This window comes from Myxine glutinosa, chromosome 7 (assembly GCF_964187855.1).
Source record: "Myxine glutinosa chromosome 7, kmMyxGlut1.1, whole genome shotgun sequence".
Taxonomy (NCBI): Eukaryota; Metazoa; Chordata; class Myxini; order Myxiniformes; family Myxinidae; genus Myxine; species Myxine glutinosa.
The window spans coordinates 41800161-41819949 of record NC_136267.1 but is presented as its reverse complement, the minus strand read 5'-3'; the positions used below and the strand labels follow the sequence as shown (position 1 = coordinate 41819949).

General features: G+C 45.8%; 1 protein-coding gene across 1 annotated transcript in view; it reads right to left on the bottom strand.

Annotated features, from left to right (window-relative positions):
* Positions 1-417: 417 nt before the first annotated feature.
* DHRS9 (dehydrogenase/reductase 9) overlaps positions 418-19789 on the bottom strand; it is a 42598-nt gene continuing 23226 nt past the window's right edge. Inside the window, exons 3-5 of the mRNA XM_068122177.2 lie at positions 9226-9484; positions 4494-4657; positions 418-808 (exon numbers count right to left, since the gene is read on the bottom strand). Of these exons, the coding sequence (XP_067978278.2) occupies positions 582-808; positions 4494-4657; positions 9226-9484 (650 nt within the window). The 3' untranslated portion in view covers positions 418-581. The remainder of the gene's footprint in view (positions 809-4493; positions 4658-9225; positions 9485-19789) is intronic.

Here is a 19789-nt window from a genome sequence, read left to right as displayed (position 1 = left end):
ATTTGCGCCAAATTAACCCGGTGGACGCGGAGACCTTTTTAGTCTACCCGCCGTGTGACTGTCACAATATTATCAAGATCCTTGGAGTCTCAGTGAGTTTTAAAAAAAAACTCGGGGGTACTACAACTTTTCCACTATCGCTGCTTTCTTTCACATTCTCTGAGCGGTAGTACATCCAGCACATCGAATTCGCTAAATAACCGAGAATTTCCTGGCAAATTGCAAAATTAAAACATACAGTACTTTCCAACTGTATCTACCAGAGGCGGCAACATACTAGCTTGAGCAAGTACTCTCACTCTGGGGATGTCGGTGGTTCGATCCCGACCCCGGCTGTCACAGTCAATCGGTAAAATCCAGAACAAGTAAAGCGGCTCAAACATGACCAGGAAGTTTATGTCTTGATAGTTTTCCTGGTAAGAGTAAAAGGAATAAAAGCTTTATTTGGAGGTTTGAGGAGGTATACAATATTACAAATTACCAAAGTGAATTTGACTTAAGCTTGCCTGAAAGCAACTAAAAATAGTTTGCATTTGAACAATATTGATAAGCTCCATTCTGTTAGGAAACCCACATGCAATTCAGGACGGGTGGTGGATCGGCAGTGGTACACGCCCCTGATTCAGTATCCAATCTTGGATTGAAGCGGGAAGAGTTGCAAGAGGCAGCCAGTAAAACTTGGCATCCCATCCTGGAGCATAGCGGCTACGTGGACACACGGCGGAGAGCCCGTGCTCCATACAGTCCACAACTTTGGACAAATCTTTGTCTGCAAAGACTTCAGTCATGTTTTTCATTTTCTGTGCACCTGTCAATGAAGGGTTTTGGAGAACACATGGTAGAAGTTAAGGGCCAACCCTGACTTGAATGATGTCATGAAATAAACACCTACTGTACAATCTCCTTTAATCTCTTTTACTCTCTCACTCTCTCTCTCTCTCCCTATATCTATCTCATGTTCATTTGTGAATCTCTGCTTGCTCCTTACCATCCAGGTGCTACTTAGCATCCAGTTAACCTTCCCTTCCTTCATATAACCTTATTCACCATGTAAGTAGTGGTGTTAAAGTGTCATGGAAATCACCACTGTGATTTGTCATGATTGGCTCTGTGTAGCCACGCATGTGACGGTCACCGTCAATCATCTTTGAGCCGCAAGTTGTCCCATAAGCTTGTGTTAAGCCTTCTCCCCCCCCCCCCCCCCCCCCTTTATGATTAAACCTCCTCCCCCTGACATCAACACTACCAAGTTACTTTTTACGATTACACAACAGCATGGTTTGTACATAGAGCTTTATATAGTATAAATTTGGATATAAATTGTAGAGGTTTTGTTTCACACTGAATATTGGGATTCCCAAAAGTTATTGGGATTTCTGGTAGGGTTCCTAAAACAGGAGCAGAGTATCAGCTTGGATTGGGGCAAAGAGGAAGTGTGGTAGTTGGAAACACTCAAGATTGGTCATTGTTTTAAGATCTGATTTAAAAAAATTTAATCGTATTGTGGTTGTCATTCTTGTTATTGTTATAATTGCATGAGCATTATTAATATTTCGTTTTATTACTTTGTTTCATATCATTCACATTTTAGTCTTCTTTACATCCCGTCTGCCAGCATTAGTTGGTTGACGTTGAAGATCCCATGGTGTCCTTCGCGAAGAGTAAGCGAGCTATCGATGACACCATGCCCAAAATCCAAATTCTGCCTTAACCTTAGTCCATGATGTCCAGCACCAGCCAGTTAGTGAAAGACTTCGACCAAGCTTTCCCCGGCTAATCCGTCAAGAACATGGGAATAATTGTGGCTGTTAAAGAAGAAAAGGAAGACGTTTTTACCTTATTTAATAATGTCATTTCCGTTGAACCTGGTTACATGACTTAACTGATACTCCTACCATACCCTGTGGAAGTAGCTTGACCTGATACTATCCTTATTGGCAAGGTGTAGTTGCATTAGCTGCTGTAAACCCTGCACCTTCCGCCCACCTCCCCCTCAAACCTATGTTAAAATCTCCTTTGGCAGGCACCTGCCAACCAGCAACTGTGCAACAATGATATCTTCTATTGAAAAATAATATTCATAAAATACATAATACACACATGCAAACAAACAGCTAGCTGTCTGCTTGTGTATGTGGCTTCAGTTTGTGTGTCGTTTTTGGAATGCCATGCAGGATTTTGAAACAAAAAATACTTTTTGAATCTTCACCTTTATATGGACCACTAACAAAAGTAGCCGACGGGAAAAGCTGGCCTGGTGGAAAGGGAAACAAGTACAGATACTTTCAAAGTACCCCATGCCAAATAAATAAATAACCTTCTCCAGCGCAAAGCATTGCCGGGGCGCCTTCGGTGTCCGGCGATGCCGCCATGCAGCACACATAGATACGGTATTGGGTGGGAGAGGTGTGCAATAATTGATTGATTAATAGCACAATTAAAATCAACAAATGATAATCGTAAAATAATTTCTTAATCAATTGGCTAATAGCATACCTCAACCACCAGTGCTTCATTTGAAGCTGTAACTTTTTGAAAATTAATTAAACTAGGGCATGCCCGTACTATATATAAGCTAGGACGTGCCCGTACGTGGGTGCCCGTTCCTTGCCAAAAAAAAAAAAAAAAAAAAATTTGTGTAGGGGTGTGTGTGTGTAAACATCCTAGGGCGTGCCCGTACGTGGGTGCAAAAAAACATGCGTGCAAACAACAACAACAAAAAAAAACTTTGAAACCACGTGGCAGTAACGACCACAGAACCCCCCCCCCCTCTATTTACATGAATGGTTTGGTCCATTCGCAACGACCACAGAACCCCCCCCCCTCTATTTACATGCAATGGTTTGGTCCATTCGCAACGCCAAAGCGAACGGCGAACGGCTAAATCGCCATAGCTCGGTAAGTACTTGTCCGATTAATTTCAAACCTTGAAAAGGCACATCCTCGGGTCCCCAGCAATATACCTGGCAAGTTTCAAGTATATCGGACCCGTGGTTGTCGAGAAACAGCGGTCACAGACAAACAAACGTACAGACGTACAAACGTACAGACGTACAGAGATTACTGGAATTATAGATAGATAAGTGATTAATCGAATACAAATTAAATAATTAATTGATCAATTGCCCAATCAATAAATGATTAATCGATTAATTGATCAATCAGTGAATCAAAAAAATATCCTTTAAAGTCACATCACTTGGTCACTGTCGTGTTTGTTAGGGTTAGGGTTAGGGTTGTCTCCATACATTCCTTTAATCGAATACAAATTAAATAATTAATTGATCAATTGCCCAATCAATAAATGATTAATCGATTAATTGATCAATCAGTGAATAAAAAATATCCTTTATAGCCACATCACTTGGTCACTGTCGTGTTTGAATATCAGCTTCCTAGCTCAAAGGATGGCTGAGATATCGAAAGCAAGAAAGAAATCGGAGTGAAAACTGGGCACTCCCTTTCAGCACGCATCATCGCCCGGCGATGACGTCATGCAATGCCTGGAGATGGAACAGGAAAGGAGCGGTGTACAATAACCATAGAAGATGACAGTCATGCAGTTAACCGGGAAAATTAAATCCATCCTGCAGGACTCAAGTTCTCCCTCATCCGTTAGGTGGCACTGCCACTGTGGGCGGCAGTACCCTTCTCAGCTCACCTTTGGTTGGCAATGTGCTGCAGCACTATTTTTGTTCCACTATACCACCAAAGGTGGCGCTATTCTAACCAACTGCAACAACAAGGAAGTATACCCCAACAACAAGGAAGTATACAACAATAAACTGCCAAAATCTAGGCTCTCTGCTCACCTTCACTCTTTCATTCCCCTTTTCTCCCGCCTCTGGAACAAACTCCCTCACTCCCTTCAATCCCACTCCTCCCTCCAGGTCTTTAAAACAGCTGTTCGCCGCCATCTCTTGTCTTGCCCCATCCAAAACCTTGATCTTTTCTACCCCCGCTAATTCACCCCAGATACACTTTTTTGAAATTCCAACTTCTTTCCTGGAAGTCCTTGCAGTGTCAATATGTTTTATACCTCTCCCACCTCCCCCCAAGCCCTCTCCCACCTCCCCCCAAGCCCTCTCCCTCCCACAGTTCTCTCGATGTCCCTGTTCTCAAATGTTGTGTTTGTGTCCTTCCCCCTCTCTCCCCATCTTGTCTGCCGCTCCCCTTATTTTGTGTTTTATGTGTCGGTTTGACTTTTTGTGTGATTAATGTTAGCTCTTTCACGAGCCTCGATCTCGTATACAAAAAAAAAAAAAAAAAATACCCTATCATTTCTCCCAGGGGTTTAGATTTTAGGGGCCGAAAGCTGCTAACCCCGCTTAAACCTGGCCGGTACAACCTCTCACCCTCTGTGGCAAATTTGGTCCAAATCCGTCTAAAAGTGTAGGAGTGTATATGTAACAAACAGACAGATCGACATTTATAGTATAGAAAGATGCACACTTTTTATACACAAGTAAGGCATTTAAACTCGGTGAACGTACATTTGCTGACGTATTCGGGCCCGTAATCTTTTTTCACATCTTGTGGGATGTTATTCCAAAGTTCCATAAGGCCATTAATATGTTTATCTGGATCAAGGATGTTCGTTCTAAATATTCCTGGTGCAACGATACTCACCATTACACCAAATGGTTTCATGTCTCGCCTGTAACATAAAGCAAGTAAGTGATCACAATGCAAAATCAAGATTTGCAATGGTTCAAGAAAACAACCAACAATTCATGTGTGAACTTAAACAATGACGAATGGTTGGCATACATCACCTGACCTGAGGTGGAAAGGTAAGACAAAATGGTCAATATTTATTTATCTTGCTCAACGGTGCTAATCATAGTATGGCAGAAATGTGATCCCTACCCACATACTTCCTCCTGTACAAAGTATCGCCATGAGTTGGGGGTTCATATTGTTGCGGTTTTGAGTTTGTGCAGTGAGTCTAATAAAGGTTAAAATTTGCCCCCCACCCCCATAGTTAGTCACACAAGCAACATGTAGCCTCGCGATAGTATAGTTATGTCTTAGTATTTGTGAGCTTAGTTCCTTTCCATCGTTAGTTCTGCGTTGAGTAAGAGCCAGGGGAAAATAGGCCCTACTGCCACCGATCATCCTACGTCCGTAGCCTCAATCCCTTTTGCGTTAACGTTGGTTCATTATTGGGCGAGTTAACACGAGGCAGGCAGAGGAGGACCGGGGCGGAGTCGAGGGCGGAGCGACGGAAGCGCTGATGGTAAGCACGAGCCGCCAATCAGAGCTCGGAGGTGGTGACGGCGGCGTTGCGTCACAGGGCGTGGTGAGAAGGATCGACAGTGTTCCAGAAGGTTCAGGGGGCGTAGCTGTAAGACCCGCTGCGCAAAGCCCTCGACAGGGCTCGCGAGAGAGGGACGTGCATCAAAGGACTCACGTGAACAGGACTCGCAAGTGGAGAGCGTTAAGGGACTCGCGTTGAAAAGGGTTGATAAAAGGACTTGAAGTAGAGGACTTGCACGGGAGGACTTGATGAGCGGTGAAAGCTGTTGAACAGAGGACTAGCGCGGAAGAGGATCGTTATAAAGAACTCGCGCGCACTAACCAGCTCGGAGGATCGAGAAAGAGGAGTTGGCAATGCGTGAGAACTGTACAGATACGCGGGCGCAGCCAGACGCGCATAAGCCGAAATACAGTGCATTTGAGACGCGCGAGTGAGAACGGCTGAGTAATCGCCAGCCGCGCTAAAAGTCCCGCCCTTTGCCGTTCCGCCCCATTGTCTGCCTTGTTCGGGAGACGCGCTACGAGTCCCTGCCTTCGCCTGCCACCATCTTCGCGGGACGTGCCGGGGCCGTGGAGAGCCGGACGGGGACCGTCTCTGGACGACCACATCGACGCGTTGGGGAAAATCTACCCATCTGCAATTCCCTGTGTGAGTGTGAAACGGGTCTGTTGTCTGGGGATAAGTTAAGACTGTCTAAGGCTACTCTGTGTCTCTGCATCCCTGAACATTGTATATACGTGTGGGAAATAATTAAACCCTTGTTCTTCCTTTTCCTGATTCAACCGTTCCTGTGATTTCCTCATTGACTAAGCGTGGCACGAGCACAACCGCTCTAATCGGGTTCCAACCTCTAGGTAACTGCGCGGACCACGTGTACGCAATCCGCTCGGCGTACTCAAACCACACGTGGTTCGTGCGAGGCTTGTTTCCTCGCTCCCAGGGCAGCGCGGGGAATTAGGTACAAGCGAGAAGTGGTCCCGAAACCCTACTCCGCGTTTGTCCGGAAGGGACGTTGCAAGTCTCGGTTCGGCCAAGCCCAGTAAAGACAACGGGATTAATCCCCCCTTGGTAAGGGGAAGAAGGGCGGCGTAGAGAACCGCAACAATATTATAGGTGTGCTAAGTTTTTATTTCACGATCTTCCATGTAGAATGTACGATATATCTGCATAAAATATTTATCTGCATTCCATATAAAAGATTATGTGGTGGAATTGTAGACACCTCATCAGACCACAGAATATTTTGCTTCATGCTCTCAGTCTTTGACGTGCCTTTTTGCAAACTCCAGGCATGCTATCATTTGCCTTTTTCTCATTAGTGGCTTCCGTCGGGCAACTCTCCCATAAAGCCTGGATTTGTGAAGTGCTGCAGAGACTGTTGTCCTTCCGGCAGGTTCGCCCATCTCAGCCAAGGAACTCTGTAGTTCTGTCAGAGTGGTCATTGGGTTATTGGTCACCTCTCTTCTTGCCCAGTTCTCAGTTTCGTCGGACGGCCAGCTCTAGGAAGAGTCTGGGTAGTTCCATATTCTCTCCGTTTCCTAATGATGGAACTCAATGTGCTCTTGGGAACTTTCTAGAAATCGTTTTACACCCCTCCCCAGATCTATGCCTCCTCACAATTCCATCTCTGAGTTCTACGGACAGTTCCTTGGACTCCATGGTCGAGCTCCTGCTCTGATATGCACTCTCAACTTTGGGACCTTATGTAGAAATATGTGTTTCTTACAAAATAATGTCCAATCAATTGAATTGGCCACAGGTGGACTCCAATCACGTTGTAGAGACATCTCAAGGATGATCAAAGGAAATTGGATGCAGCTGAGCTCAATTTGGAGTGTCATAACAAAGGGGGTTGAATAGTTATTGAATCAAGACATTTCAACTTTAAATTTTTAATTATTTTGTAAAAATTCCACTTTGACATTATGGGGAATTATGTGTACATCAGTGACGAAATATCTCAATTGAATCAATTCTAAATTCAGGCTGTAACACAACAAAATGGGAAAATAGTCAAGGGGTGTGAATACTTTCTGAAGGCACTGTATCTGTGTTGTTTTGATCAAATATCATTCGCACATTATGGGACAGTAGTCCATTGAAGTCGTGCTAGTCCGATATAACGTCGTTTGGAAATTTTTTAATACTGTTCTGTAGTACGCCTTGTGAAATTTCTAAATACAGTAACGCCGTATGCCAGTTTGGAAGCGACAATGCCGAGTCGTCCACCAATGGAGAACCAAAAACATGGCACACCCTCAGTACACCGACATCGCTTTATCTCCCAGTCTCGCTTGTTTTGCCCTGTGGTGAAGTGTACTCAAGTATGTACTTAAGTTAGGTTAGGGTGGCCAGATTTCTTTCCCCTGGCAACGCATCCCCCCATTATAACACCATGTATATGGGAAAATCGTTTCTGAATAACGTCGTTTCGTATACCATCGCAGTTTCTAGGAACACATCTACGACATGAATCGGCAACTTGCTGTATTACCTCATTGTGTATCCAGTCGAACAGTACAACACTTCAATTACTACTGAAACTGTACATTTTATGCAACACAATGACAACATAAAACAAGACAGGAATACTCTGCCACTTTCTCATCTATGTTCTCCACACCGCTTTCACAAGTTAAATTCTTTCAATTAATCGTACCCCTCACCCCACATTAAAGTCACATATAGCTTGGCCTTGTTCCAACCAATTTCCACTCATGTACTCCCTCGGTAGTGAGATGTGCATGGAAGAAGTTGCAGGAACTGAGTGGCGTGCTGGCGAGGAGGGGAGTGTCGTTGAAGCTGAAGGGAAAGGTGTATGCTGCATGTGTGAGAAGTGTTATGATTTATGGGAGCGAGACATGGGTAATGAATGTAGAGCAGCAACGAAGGCTGGAAAGGGTGGAAAGGGTGGAAATGCGAATGGTTCGGTGGATGTGCGGAGTATCGTTGAGAGAGAGGAAGACAAATGATGAATTGCGAAAGATGATGGGACTAGAGCCTGTGATTGATGCTGTGAAGAGAAACAGGTTGAGATGGTTTGGTCATGTGTTGAGGAAGGATGAAAGTGACTGGTTGAGAAGAGTGATGGAAATTAATGTAGTGGGAAGAAGAGGATGGGGAAGACCGAGAAAGACTTGGCTAAAGGTGGTGGAAGAAGAAATGCGGGCAAGGGGGTTAACAAGGAGAGATGCAGAAAATAGGGCAAAATGGAGAAGATTGTCATGGGGACCGCAAGGCTAACCCCCGCTCTAGCAGGGAAAATGGCCTTAAAATGCCTGTTGTTTGTTGTTGTACTCCCTCGGTATGCTCTGCCCACTTCCACACGGCTGGACAACTGACAAACTGACGTCATTGCTCAGCGATGATTGGCTAACCAACCAAAGAAATAAGGTTGGACTCTATTATTAAGAGTCTATTAAGGTTGGACAAATAAGGTTTAATCTGCTATTGTTATTTATACCGGTCATTATTCTCGCGGTGTGCCCTCTCCAACCCAGCTGCACAGGTTCCCAAAACCAACTGCAACTGATTGACCTCATGCAAGTCATTATCATCAGTTATTGTTGCTGAAACGCGCAATAATTCAGGAATTTATTTGAAGCAACTTTGAATGGGCAAGGCTTCAGAAAATGTCATTTCTTTCCTGTTTAAGCTGTGGCAGATAACCATAACATGAAATCACATGTTCAAAACATGAACCGAGGTAACTAGATGATTTATTGATGCAAGCCGATTGGCTGCATCTATATTTGGTGGTGCAGCTCATTCAGAAAATCAAACATGCATCTGCTTGGCTCAATTTTTGTCAAGAATCAGGCCGCAACCTTCTCACAAGATACCGTAGGAGGTACAACTGTTATGCTGTCACTGAAAGCGTCAAGGCCTCAGATCAGGTGATGTATGCTGACCTTAATAAGGCTTAAATAATGGGGAAATAGTGGTGCAAGTGCATTGCTATACACCTGAGTGAATCGGAAAAAGCCTCTACTCCATATTTAGAGACACAGTAGCTGCCGGTAGCCAGTGCAATGCGACCACATATACTGGACACATTAATTATGCGGCCATGAGCTCGTTTTACAAGGGGAAGAAAAGCAAGAGTGACTTGAATCATGCCCATGAGGTTCACGTCAATTCCGCGCTTGTATTCTTCAACTGTCTGCCAATCCGTTGGTGCTGGCACACCAGGGATGCCTGCATTGTTCACCAAACCCCACAGTCCTGCACATACATTCAAAATAATGAATTAACAGTGAACATACCACATTCATTCATAAAAGGCAGCCATATACCATTTCAGAAGTGCTTACAAAGGGTGCTCCCAGTTTGGCTGTCACACGACTGATAGATTGAGTATGTATGTGGCAGCTGAGATGTACAGAATGTACCTGTTGTCTGTAATGTGAATGTCATCAAAATCTGCATTTCATTTCTCAAAATGCCATATTCTGGGACATTTGTTCTGTAACATGCACGAAGTAATAATTGTTTAAAAAAAACTGTTTAAGTATGTAATGGCATTTATGAAGACACATGCCACACCATTTCAAATGGCAAAAGATGCCCGTTCCTCACCATCCTGTACACATGCGACCTGGCCTTAGAACAGTCGATTGGTGATTGGCCGAAATGAACCATTGTCGGAAACCTCCCAGTTAGCAGGCTTTCCCAATACCATTCCCAATTTTTCTTTCCCAATACCAATACCAATTCAATATACCAATTTCCCAATACCAATTGGGTATTTCCCAATACCAATACCAATTCTTGAAGGAACATTCGACAATTATAGCCCTCAAGGAAGCGGTGGACGTCAAACCTTTTCCAAGTGTCCAATAAACTCTGATAGAATCTCGGAAGAGAGGCAAAATTTTGTGCTCGAGGTCGATCAAAAGAAGCTGCTGATCATATCTCAGTTTACCAGCCTGTTGTAACGCAAACCCTTCGACGCAAACAGTTTAATATATATCTATAAACATTGGGGCAATACCCCTGGCGCTCACCTGGCAGAGTAAACAGTATACTGCACTGATTAAAGGTATTTTAAACCAATTGCAATTGTTGCTAGAAGACAGGGCAGCATGTAGAATCATATTAACATAATCATAAAACTTTAAACAAACCAAAAAATACCTATTTTGGGGGGCAATCCCACCTCCCCCTGTATATATATATATATATATATATATATATATATATATATATATATATATATATATATATATATATATATATATATATATATATATATATATATATATATATACATATATATCGTTTCGTATAATATATGCATATACAGTGCATTCAGAAAGTATTCAGACACCTTCACTTTTTCACATTTTGTTATGTTGCAGCCTTATGCTGAAATCGTTTAAATTCATTGTTTCCCTCATCAATCTACACTCAATAACCCATAATGACAAAGAGAAAACAGGATTTTAGAAAGTTTTGCCAATTTATTAAAAAGAAAAAACTGAAATATCACATTGACATAAGTAGAAGATTGTCAAGGTGCAAAAACAGATCCCAGCAACTACAGACCAATCAGCCTTCTCCCAATTATCAGCAAAGTCATGGAATCCATCATTGCTTCAGATATGAAATCTTTCCTCTTCTCCAATGGCTTGATCTCTGATCATCAATTTGGTTTCAGACCTGGACACTCTACTCTGGACATGCTGCTTCTGCTTTCTCAACAATAGATGGAGGTCCTCAATGCCAAACAGGAAATTAGAGCAGTCTCCCTTGACATATCACGTGCCTTCGATACGGTCTGGCACCCCGCTCTGCTCACCAAACTCTCCTCTTTTGGTATCCATGGAAATCTCCACGCATGGCTGGCGGACCTCCTCTCTAGTCGTAGTCAACGTGTGGCCCTGAATGGGTTTCTCTCATCTCCTCTTCCTGTTCAGGCTGGAGTTCCACAAGGCAGTGTTCTGGGCCCTGTGCTTTTTCTGGTCTTCATCAATGATCTCTCTGACTCTCTTGAAAATCCTCTGTATCTCTTTGCTGATGACTCTACTCTCTGTCGCTCCATTCTTCATCCCTCAGATCGGCAGTCTGCAGCCTCCTCACTCTCTGCAGACCTGGACAAAATCACAGACTGGGCAAACAAGTGGAACATGTCTTTCAATCCTGACAAATCTCACACTCTTACGATGTCTCTCCGAAAAGACCGACTGGACAACCCTCCCATCCACTTTCTGAATAATCCTCTCCAAGAAGTTCTGTCACTCAAGCTTTTGGGTCTCACTATCTGCCATGATCTTTCCTGGGAAAACCACATTTCAAATCTGGCCTCCAAAGCCAGTCGCCGACTGGGCATCCTCCGTCGAGCGAAGTCCTTCCTTGGCACACCTGAGCTCCTCACCACATACAAGGCTTTCATCCGCAGCTCAATGGAATACTGCTCTCCCCTCTGGGCTGGTGCTCCTGCCTCACACCTAGCTCGTCTTCACGCTGTTGAAACCAAAGCATTCAGAATCATTGGAATCTCCCGCGATGAAGCTAACTCCAAGGGCCTCTCACTCACTCACCGCAGGCAGGTTGGTGGTCTTTCCGTCTTATACCGACTCCTCTCTGGCCTTGCCCCCCCAGCTCTCTCTGGGCTCTGTCCCCCAAATATTCCTACAAGTCGCACAAGATCTGCCTACAACCCTCTTATGGTCAAACTGCCAAAATCAAGACTCTCTGCTCACCTTCACTCCTTCATTCGTCTTTTCTCCCGCCTCTGGAACAAACTCCCTCACTCTCTTCAATCCCACTCCACCCTCCAGGTCTTTAAAACAGCTGTTCACCACCATCTCTTATCTTCCCCCATCCAAAACCTTGATCTTTTCTACCCCCGCTAATTTCACCACAATTCCACTTTTTTGAAATACCAACTTCTGTCCTGGAAGTCCTTGGTGTCCTTGTGTTTTATACTTCTCCCTCCCCCCCCCCCCCCCTTCCCACGCCTCCTCCCCCCAAGCCCTCTCCCTTTCACACATCTCCCTGCTCTCAAATGTTGTGTTTGTGTGCTTCCCCTTCTCTCCCCATCTTGTTTTCCGCTCCCTCTTTTTATATATTTTGTTTGTCTGGTTGATTTGTTTGTGAAGTAAATGTTAGCTCTTTCACGAGCCTCGATTCAGTATAAAAAAAAAAAAAAAAAAAAAGTATTCATACACTTAACTCAGTACTTAGTTGAAGCACCTTTGGCAGCGATTACAGCCTCGAGTCTTCTTGGGTATGACGCGACAAGCTTTGCACACCTGGATTTGGGGATTTTCTGCCATTCTTCTCTGCAGATCCTCTCAAGCTCTGTCAGGTTGGATGGGGACCGTTGGTGGACAGCCATTTTCAGGTCTCTCCAGAGATGTTCGATTGGGTTCAAGTCAGGGCTCTGGCTGGGCCACTCAAGGACCTTCACAGAGTTGTCCCTAAGTCACTCCCGTAGTGTCTTGGCTGTGTGCTTGGGGTCATTGTCCTGTTGGAAGGTGAACCTTCGGCCCAGTCTGAGGTCCTGAGCACTCTGTTTCATTAAGGATATCTCTGTACTTTGCTCCGTTCATTGTTCCCTCAACCCTGACCAGTCCCCCAGTCCCTGCTGCTGAAAAACACCCCCACAGCATGATGCTGCCACCACCATGCTTCACCGTTGGGATGGTATTGGGCAGGTGATGAGCGGTGCCTGGTTTCCTCCAGACATGACGCTTAGAATTGAGGCCAAACAGTTCAATCTTGATTTCATCAGACCACAGAATCTTGTTTCTCACAGTCTGAGAGTCCTTTAGGTGCTTTTTTGCAAACTCCAAGCGGGCTTTCATGTGTCTTTCACTGAGGAGAGGCTTCCGTCTGGCCACTCTGCCATTAAGCCCAGATCGGTGGAGTGTTGCAGTGATGGTTGTCCTTCTGGAAGTTTCTCCCATCTCCACACAGGATCTCTGGAGCTCAGCCAGATTGACTATCGGGATCTTGGTCACCTCTCTTACCAAGGCCCTTCTCCCCCGATTGCTCAGTTTGGCCGGGCGGCCAGCTCTAGGAAGAGTCCTGGTTGTTCCAAACTTCTTCCATTTAAGAATTATGGAGGCCACTGTGCTCTTGGCCGCTTCAATGCAGCAGAATTTTTTTTGTAGGCTTCCCCAGATCTGTGCCTCGACACAATCCTGTCTCTGAGCTCTGCAGGTAGTTCATATATCAATCTGATATGCATTGTCAATCTCTCTCAGTCTCTGATATGCATTGTCAGCTGTGAGACCTTATATAGACAGGTGTGTGCCTTTCCAAATCATGTCCAATCAATTGAATTTACCACAGGTGGACTCCAATCAAGGTGAAGAAACATCTCAAAGATGATCAAGAGAAATGGGAGGCACCTGAGCTAAATTTCAAGTGTCGTAGCAAAGGGTACTTATGTCAATGTGATATTTCAGTTTTTTCTTTTTAATAAATTTTCAAAACTTTCTAAAATTCTGTTTTGGCTTTGTCATTATGGGGTATTGAGTGTAGATTGATGAGGGAAACAATGAATTTAAACGATTTCAGCATAAGGCTGCACCATAACAAAATGTGAAAAAAGTGAAGGGGTCTGAATACTTTCTGAATGCACTGTACATATATATATATATATATATATATATATATATATATATATATATATATATATATATATATATATATATATATATATATATATATATAGATATATAGATATATAGATATATATATATATATATATATAGATATATATATATATATATATAGATATATATATATATATATATATATATATATATATATATATATATATATATATATATATAGATATATAGATATATATATATATATATATAGATATATATAGATATATATATATATATATATATGTATATATATGTATATATATATATATATATATATATATATATATATATATATATATATATATATATATATTGTTGCGGATATGAGGATTGCATTTTTTTGATTGTGTTGTATTGTATTGGAAATGGTGATGAACATTGTTTGGATATGGCCCCTCCTGCCTCCGGAGTTGTGTAAAGATAAAAAGGGCGTCTCGGTAGTTAATTCCATAAACACCACATTGCAGGACACGATAAAACCCTTGTTCAGTAGCTTATATCTTATTATGTGTTTTAGAGTAAGGCCTTGTCTTCCATTAGAATGACACTCCATTGCACCGAATCAATTAAGAATAGCTCCCCTTCAATAATTCCATTTCCCAGCCAAACTCTCCATCTGTGGGTAAAGCAGTTCACAAGCGTGGGGTGCACGCCCTCTCAATTCGCTGCTATAGTGAATATGTGCTCCGTGCTCTGTTTGAACAGGAGGGGCGGGGTCGCCAGGGAGAGGCAAGCCCAGGGCGCGCCACGAAGGGCGGGGCTGTGCAGCCCCATGCCCAAATAAGGAAACAAGCCCGTGGCTCGCCACGAGGGGCGTGCCGTCGGCGTGATGCCCAAATAAGGAGACAAGCCCGTGGGATTACCATACAAGGTCACGAAACAGAGCACGGGGGAGAGGGCGTGTCAGTCCCGCGCTGGAGAGAAGTGAGAGGAGGGAATACGAGATGAGCTGCGTGGAGAGGTACACGACAAAGAAAGGGTCCAAGAGAAAGCAGAGGAACTTTTACGAACAAGTTGCAAAGAGATACGGCAGATGAGTCCAGCCCCGTTTCAACCAGCCGCGTGAAGCCCTGACGGGGCAGCGAGTGACCCTGCCGGCGTGCGCTGTAAAGCCGAATACCAGGAGCTGCCGGCGTGCGCTGTAAAGCGGATTACAAGGAGCTGCCGGCTCCCCGCTTCCCGCCCGGAGTGGACCTGCTCGCTGTGCCCCGTGATCCCACCTGCTCATCCTTTCCAGCCATTCCTGCCTGCAAGTTCCCCATTTGCGTACGTGAGTTTGTTTTGTTCGTGCTGTCCTGGGTAGTAACTAAGTCTGTATAAGCTAGTAATTTTCACTGTGTCACCTGCATTTTCATGTCCGCTGTAAATACCCGTGACTGCTCTTTTTGCTTATGTGTGTGTAAATAATAATAAACCCCGTTACTCTTCTGTACGTCTTCTTCTTCTTCCTCTTTGCATTCGTCGTCTTAGTCTTTTCCACATTGAGTATCTGTGGAGCGATACGGTGGAACTCACCCGATTCACCCAGACGTTGACCAAATCGCGCTATGCCAAATCAATGATGGAAAGGACACGACGACTGGGATAGATGAAATGACGCAAGGGGTACAGTTCTCAAGACCTCCGGAGGAGGATATAATTACAGTGGTGGAGAAAAGGGGGTAGATTACACGGCAGAGTGAGGTAAAAGACACAGAAGAGATGGGCACTTAAATACAATCTTATCTATTCCCGGACAGACCACAGACAAACGGAACAAGGCTGACTTACACAGGGATTGATGGCAGGGAGGGACAGGTAGTTCGATGGCACAAGGTGCACCTTGGCTCGGGGACAGGATAAAGCACGGTCCAGTCCAGAAGATGCGGGGAGGCCTCACAGCGCTCGGAGGGTACGTCTTGCTTGCTCCAAGCTCAGCGCGCATCTGACGTCACCTCCCTCTTCCTGCGCATGCTCAGCGGGGAGTGACACGCCCTCGGCTGGTTGGCTCCGCCCCACTGGGGCCGGTCCGCCGCTTCCATTGGGTGCGGGGATTACCGGGCTCCGCCCTTGACGAGGGGCTGACAGGGAGCCCCTATTTGGTAACCCCGTCGAGCACATGTTCGATGGCGGCTCGTTGGGGAGGCCTGGTGCCCTCCCAACACCCCCTACCAACCAAGCCGGAGTGAGGACGCGCACTTCCCGCGCCCGCCGCTGCCATTGCTGTTGTTGTTGTTGTTGTTGCTGAACCGTGAGGAAGAGCTGCGGGGAGGTATTGGGAGGTCCTAAACTTCCTAACAGTGCCATACAATCACATTCTGGTGCAACGAAGGGTCAGAATTAATGGAAACGAGTCCTTAACTGACATAGACTAAGAATAACTAGCAAGATGTCCTATAGTTGTCTTACATGAGATGCGGTGAACCTGGGCACGACATTTAATGGGGGAAATAGGGGGAGGTCGGGTCTACAGAGTGTTGTTTACAGAAAATGGGACTAGGGAATGGGGGATTGGGGATAGTTGGGAAGTATTGAGGAAATAGGGGAATATTTACAAGCGGATATGGATGGATGCAAATCCCATATCCGCAACATTGCACCGTTCTCTACCTCGGGGCGTCCCGACCCGATAAATTTTTACCTACTTTAGTGTGGCACTCAGATGTAGTTCCCTCTACTATTAACTCAACCCTGAGTGCGACAGTTTTACAGATGTTCACAAATGAGTAAATATGTCCCCCTGCAACGTTGCACCCTTCTCCTAACAGAAACACACCCACAGGATAACCGAATCGCGGAAAGCATCCTCAAACTAAACATACAGCCAGTAGGGAGCATCATTTATACAAGACTACACTGATATTTACACTACGATCCAGGACATGTTCTTTGAGGAACACATGCAGATGTTATGCATAGGGAGAGCACGCATGCCAGCATCGATACACCAACCCACGAGTGCCCTGTGGCCCTACGGCCTTTAATAATGTGCAGAGCACCCCGTCCAAGCACCAAAAGCACCACCCCATTACGCACAGTCAGCACCATCCGGTGCACCAATAAAGTGTTCATAAAAATGCACAATTAAGTGTCCATGGTCACCGGTGGTGTCGCAGCCGGCCGATGTTCTGCCGCTGGTCTTGCCTTCATGGAGTGCACTTGGCCTTCTGGCTTCTTTAGAAATAAAGAAAGGCGCCAACCGCGTCCATTTCTGAATTGTGGCCGTCAGGGGGGCCAACTAAAAGTGGTTCACCTGTATGGCATAGGTGCCACGTTGACCCAGAGGTCCATCCACGGGTGGTGCTTGACCGCAAAAGAACTGCGGTCCATTGTGGGCGGCCACAAAAATTGCGGTCCATATGGTGTATCGATCCAGGCAGCAAGCAGTGGAAGTACAGGCCCACAACTGCGGAGCCAGCACCTCTCTCTCCTCTCTCTCTGCCCCAAAGCCAGATCCTCGGAGGTGGGAGACAAAAGAAGACAAGTGAGTAAGGTGGTAGGGGCGCAAAAGTGCACGCAATACAAGGTAATGCACACTGGGGGCACATGGGAACCAGGTGAGACAGGTACGTTCCTACCGTACGCCCCCCCACCCCCCACCAGGTAACCTACATTGCCCCTCCCTTACCCCTTACTGTATCCACAAAACACAACACTACCCATAAACATCTACTTTACACATCAACAACGTGCCTACTGTCTTCCCCGTTCCTCCCATAAACCAAATTCGTCTTCTCTCCCTCCTAACCAATCAAATTTGCCATTTCCAACTCTCATCAAAATCTGCCATCACCAATTCAACATCAAAATCTGCCATCACCAATTCATCATCAGTCCCTCCTAAGGAGGGAGAGATGGAATCACCCCAATGTCTTATCCACGTCGTGATGCGTCTCACAAATCCAAACAGCAATTCTCATTTCCTGCAACACAAAACAAAGAAAACACAGGTGTGGAGTCATCATCATCACCTCAGGTAAGTGGCTGCGTATGGTGCGACAGGTTCATCAATCCTAACTATTTCCTAAATGACTTTAACAACTTTACATTACCCGGGGTCTTTCTCCTGCCAAACCATTGGCCCTCATTACTCTATGTGGTCCGAAGAACCAAAATCCCATTGACCAACTGTGGTGCACACCATTAATTTGGGTCCCACTCCCCGATTCAACACTCGGCGCCCCCGCACAATTTCGGTGGCTGGGTCGTGTGACGCTCCCAGCTGGTCCGCCCACCTGCACACCTCCACCACTGTTGTTGCCTACCGAGCTCACCTGCTCCTCACCCTAACCTAACCAACTGGGGAAGGCCCTCTCACACTCTCACCCCCTCAGTGCCCTCTCTGGCACGGGCTGCCCGATCCACACCCGGGATCCTCAGGCACCCACTGACACTAACGGCTCCCAGAGCCCACCTGCGGCCTCACCTGGCCGACATCTAACAGTGGCGGAGTGCCCAACCATTCACACTCATACTAACAGGCCACACGACCAGCCAATTTCACCACACCAATGCACCCATCCACAATACCATTCTGCAACCGCACCACAAATGCCAATATCCAACCACAATTTACCTATACCTTCTAACTATTCTTTAAACTACCCTCCCCGGGTACTCGTGAAAAGGGGTCCACTCTTCCCCCATCCACACCTTCGCACCATGCACACCACTCCGTACCACTTACTCCAACTCTCTCCACACCACTCATTCTCTGCTCCATATATTCCACACACCTGTACTTGCACACCTGTGCTCTCATATTTGGTGCCGCCTGCACCCTTCTCTCCCCCAAGCGCATTCGCGCTGATCCACAACACTCACTACTCACCATGACACTCATCCGCAATGCTCTCTCATTCATCACTTGTACACTCACACACACCTCGGAGCATTGCCTCACCGATGCCTCATTTGAAGCTGCTCACCAGCACTTCCATTCACACTGCATCATCTGCTCTGTCTACTCCCTTCTAAAACTCGCGCTCCTCCGTCTTCCCTTACACTCAGCGCTCCCACGTCATTATCAAACACACTACTCTACCTGCGTCCCCACTACAGGTGTCATTGTCACTAACTAATCTTAACGTTACCTAATGTCATCTTCTAGGTCCCTACACACAATATCCTAACCCACCCGGGCTAGTTTTCACTGCCATACACCCCATAAGTCTAGTGCTCCTTTGCCCCCCCCCCCCCCTTTTGTGAGGGATGACAGAGTTGCCATCCCACCACATCGGGCATCTCCCACTACCGATTTTGCACATCAAATTTCAACAAATCAAAAATTTGCCAATCACTACCCATCATCTGCCAATCATTACTGCCAATCCTTTGCCAATCATCAAATTTTGTTTTTCTCATTTCGGGGCCAAAACACTATCCTCGTCATTACAGTCTACTTACTAATGCCTCTCGGTGCGCCAATTCACTTCTAAAGCTCGGCTTCGTACAGCCAAGCCATGAATGCAGGTTGTTTGGTGCCAGCGGCTGGATACGTCCCGCATTCGGTGCAGGGAAGGAGGTTTACCCGGGCCGAGGTCCCATGCACCATCTCGGCACGGAGCCATCCCATGGCCCGATCTCGACCTGCCGGAATGCCTCAACAAAAAGTGGTCGCCATGACGACCCTTCCTATCGGGCTGCCCGCTCCGCCTAGTGGAGCACGGACGCGGCCGTTCAAAACGAGGCCCAGCGTGGATCGCGTACGGCGGTCCTTTCGACCCCGCCGTGGCTCGGATCCCTGCTGGTTCTCGCGGCACGCGAAGCCCGGCACGCACCGAGGGCCCGATTCGGCTATAAGTCGCTCTAACCGCTAACCCGGTTACCGTCGATGCCTCACCTGCATGCTTACACGCATACGCTACCCCTTTCTTGCTCATACATCCAGCCGTTTCCCTGCTCTTGGTCATTGCACCTTCTC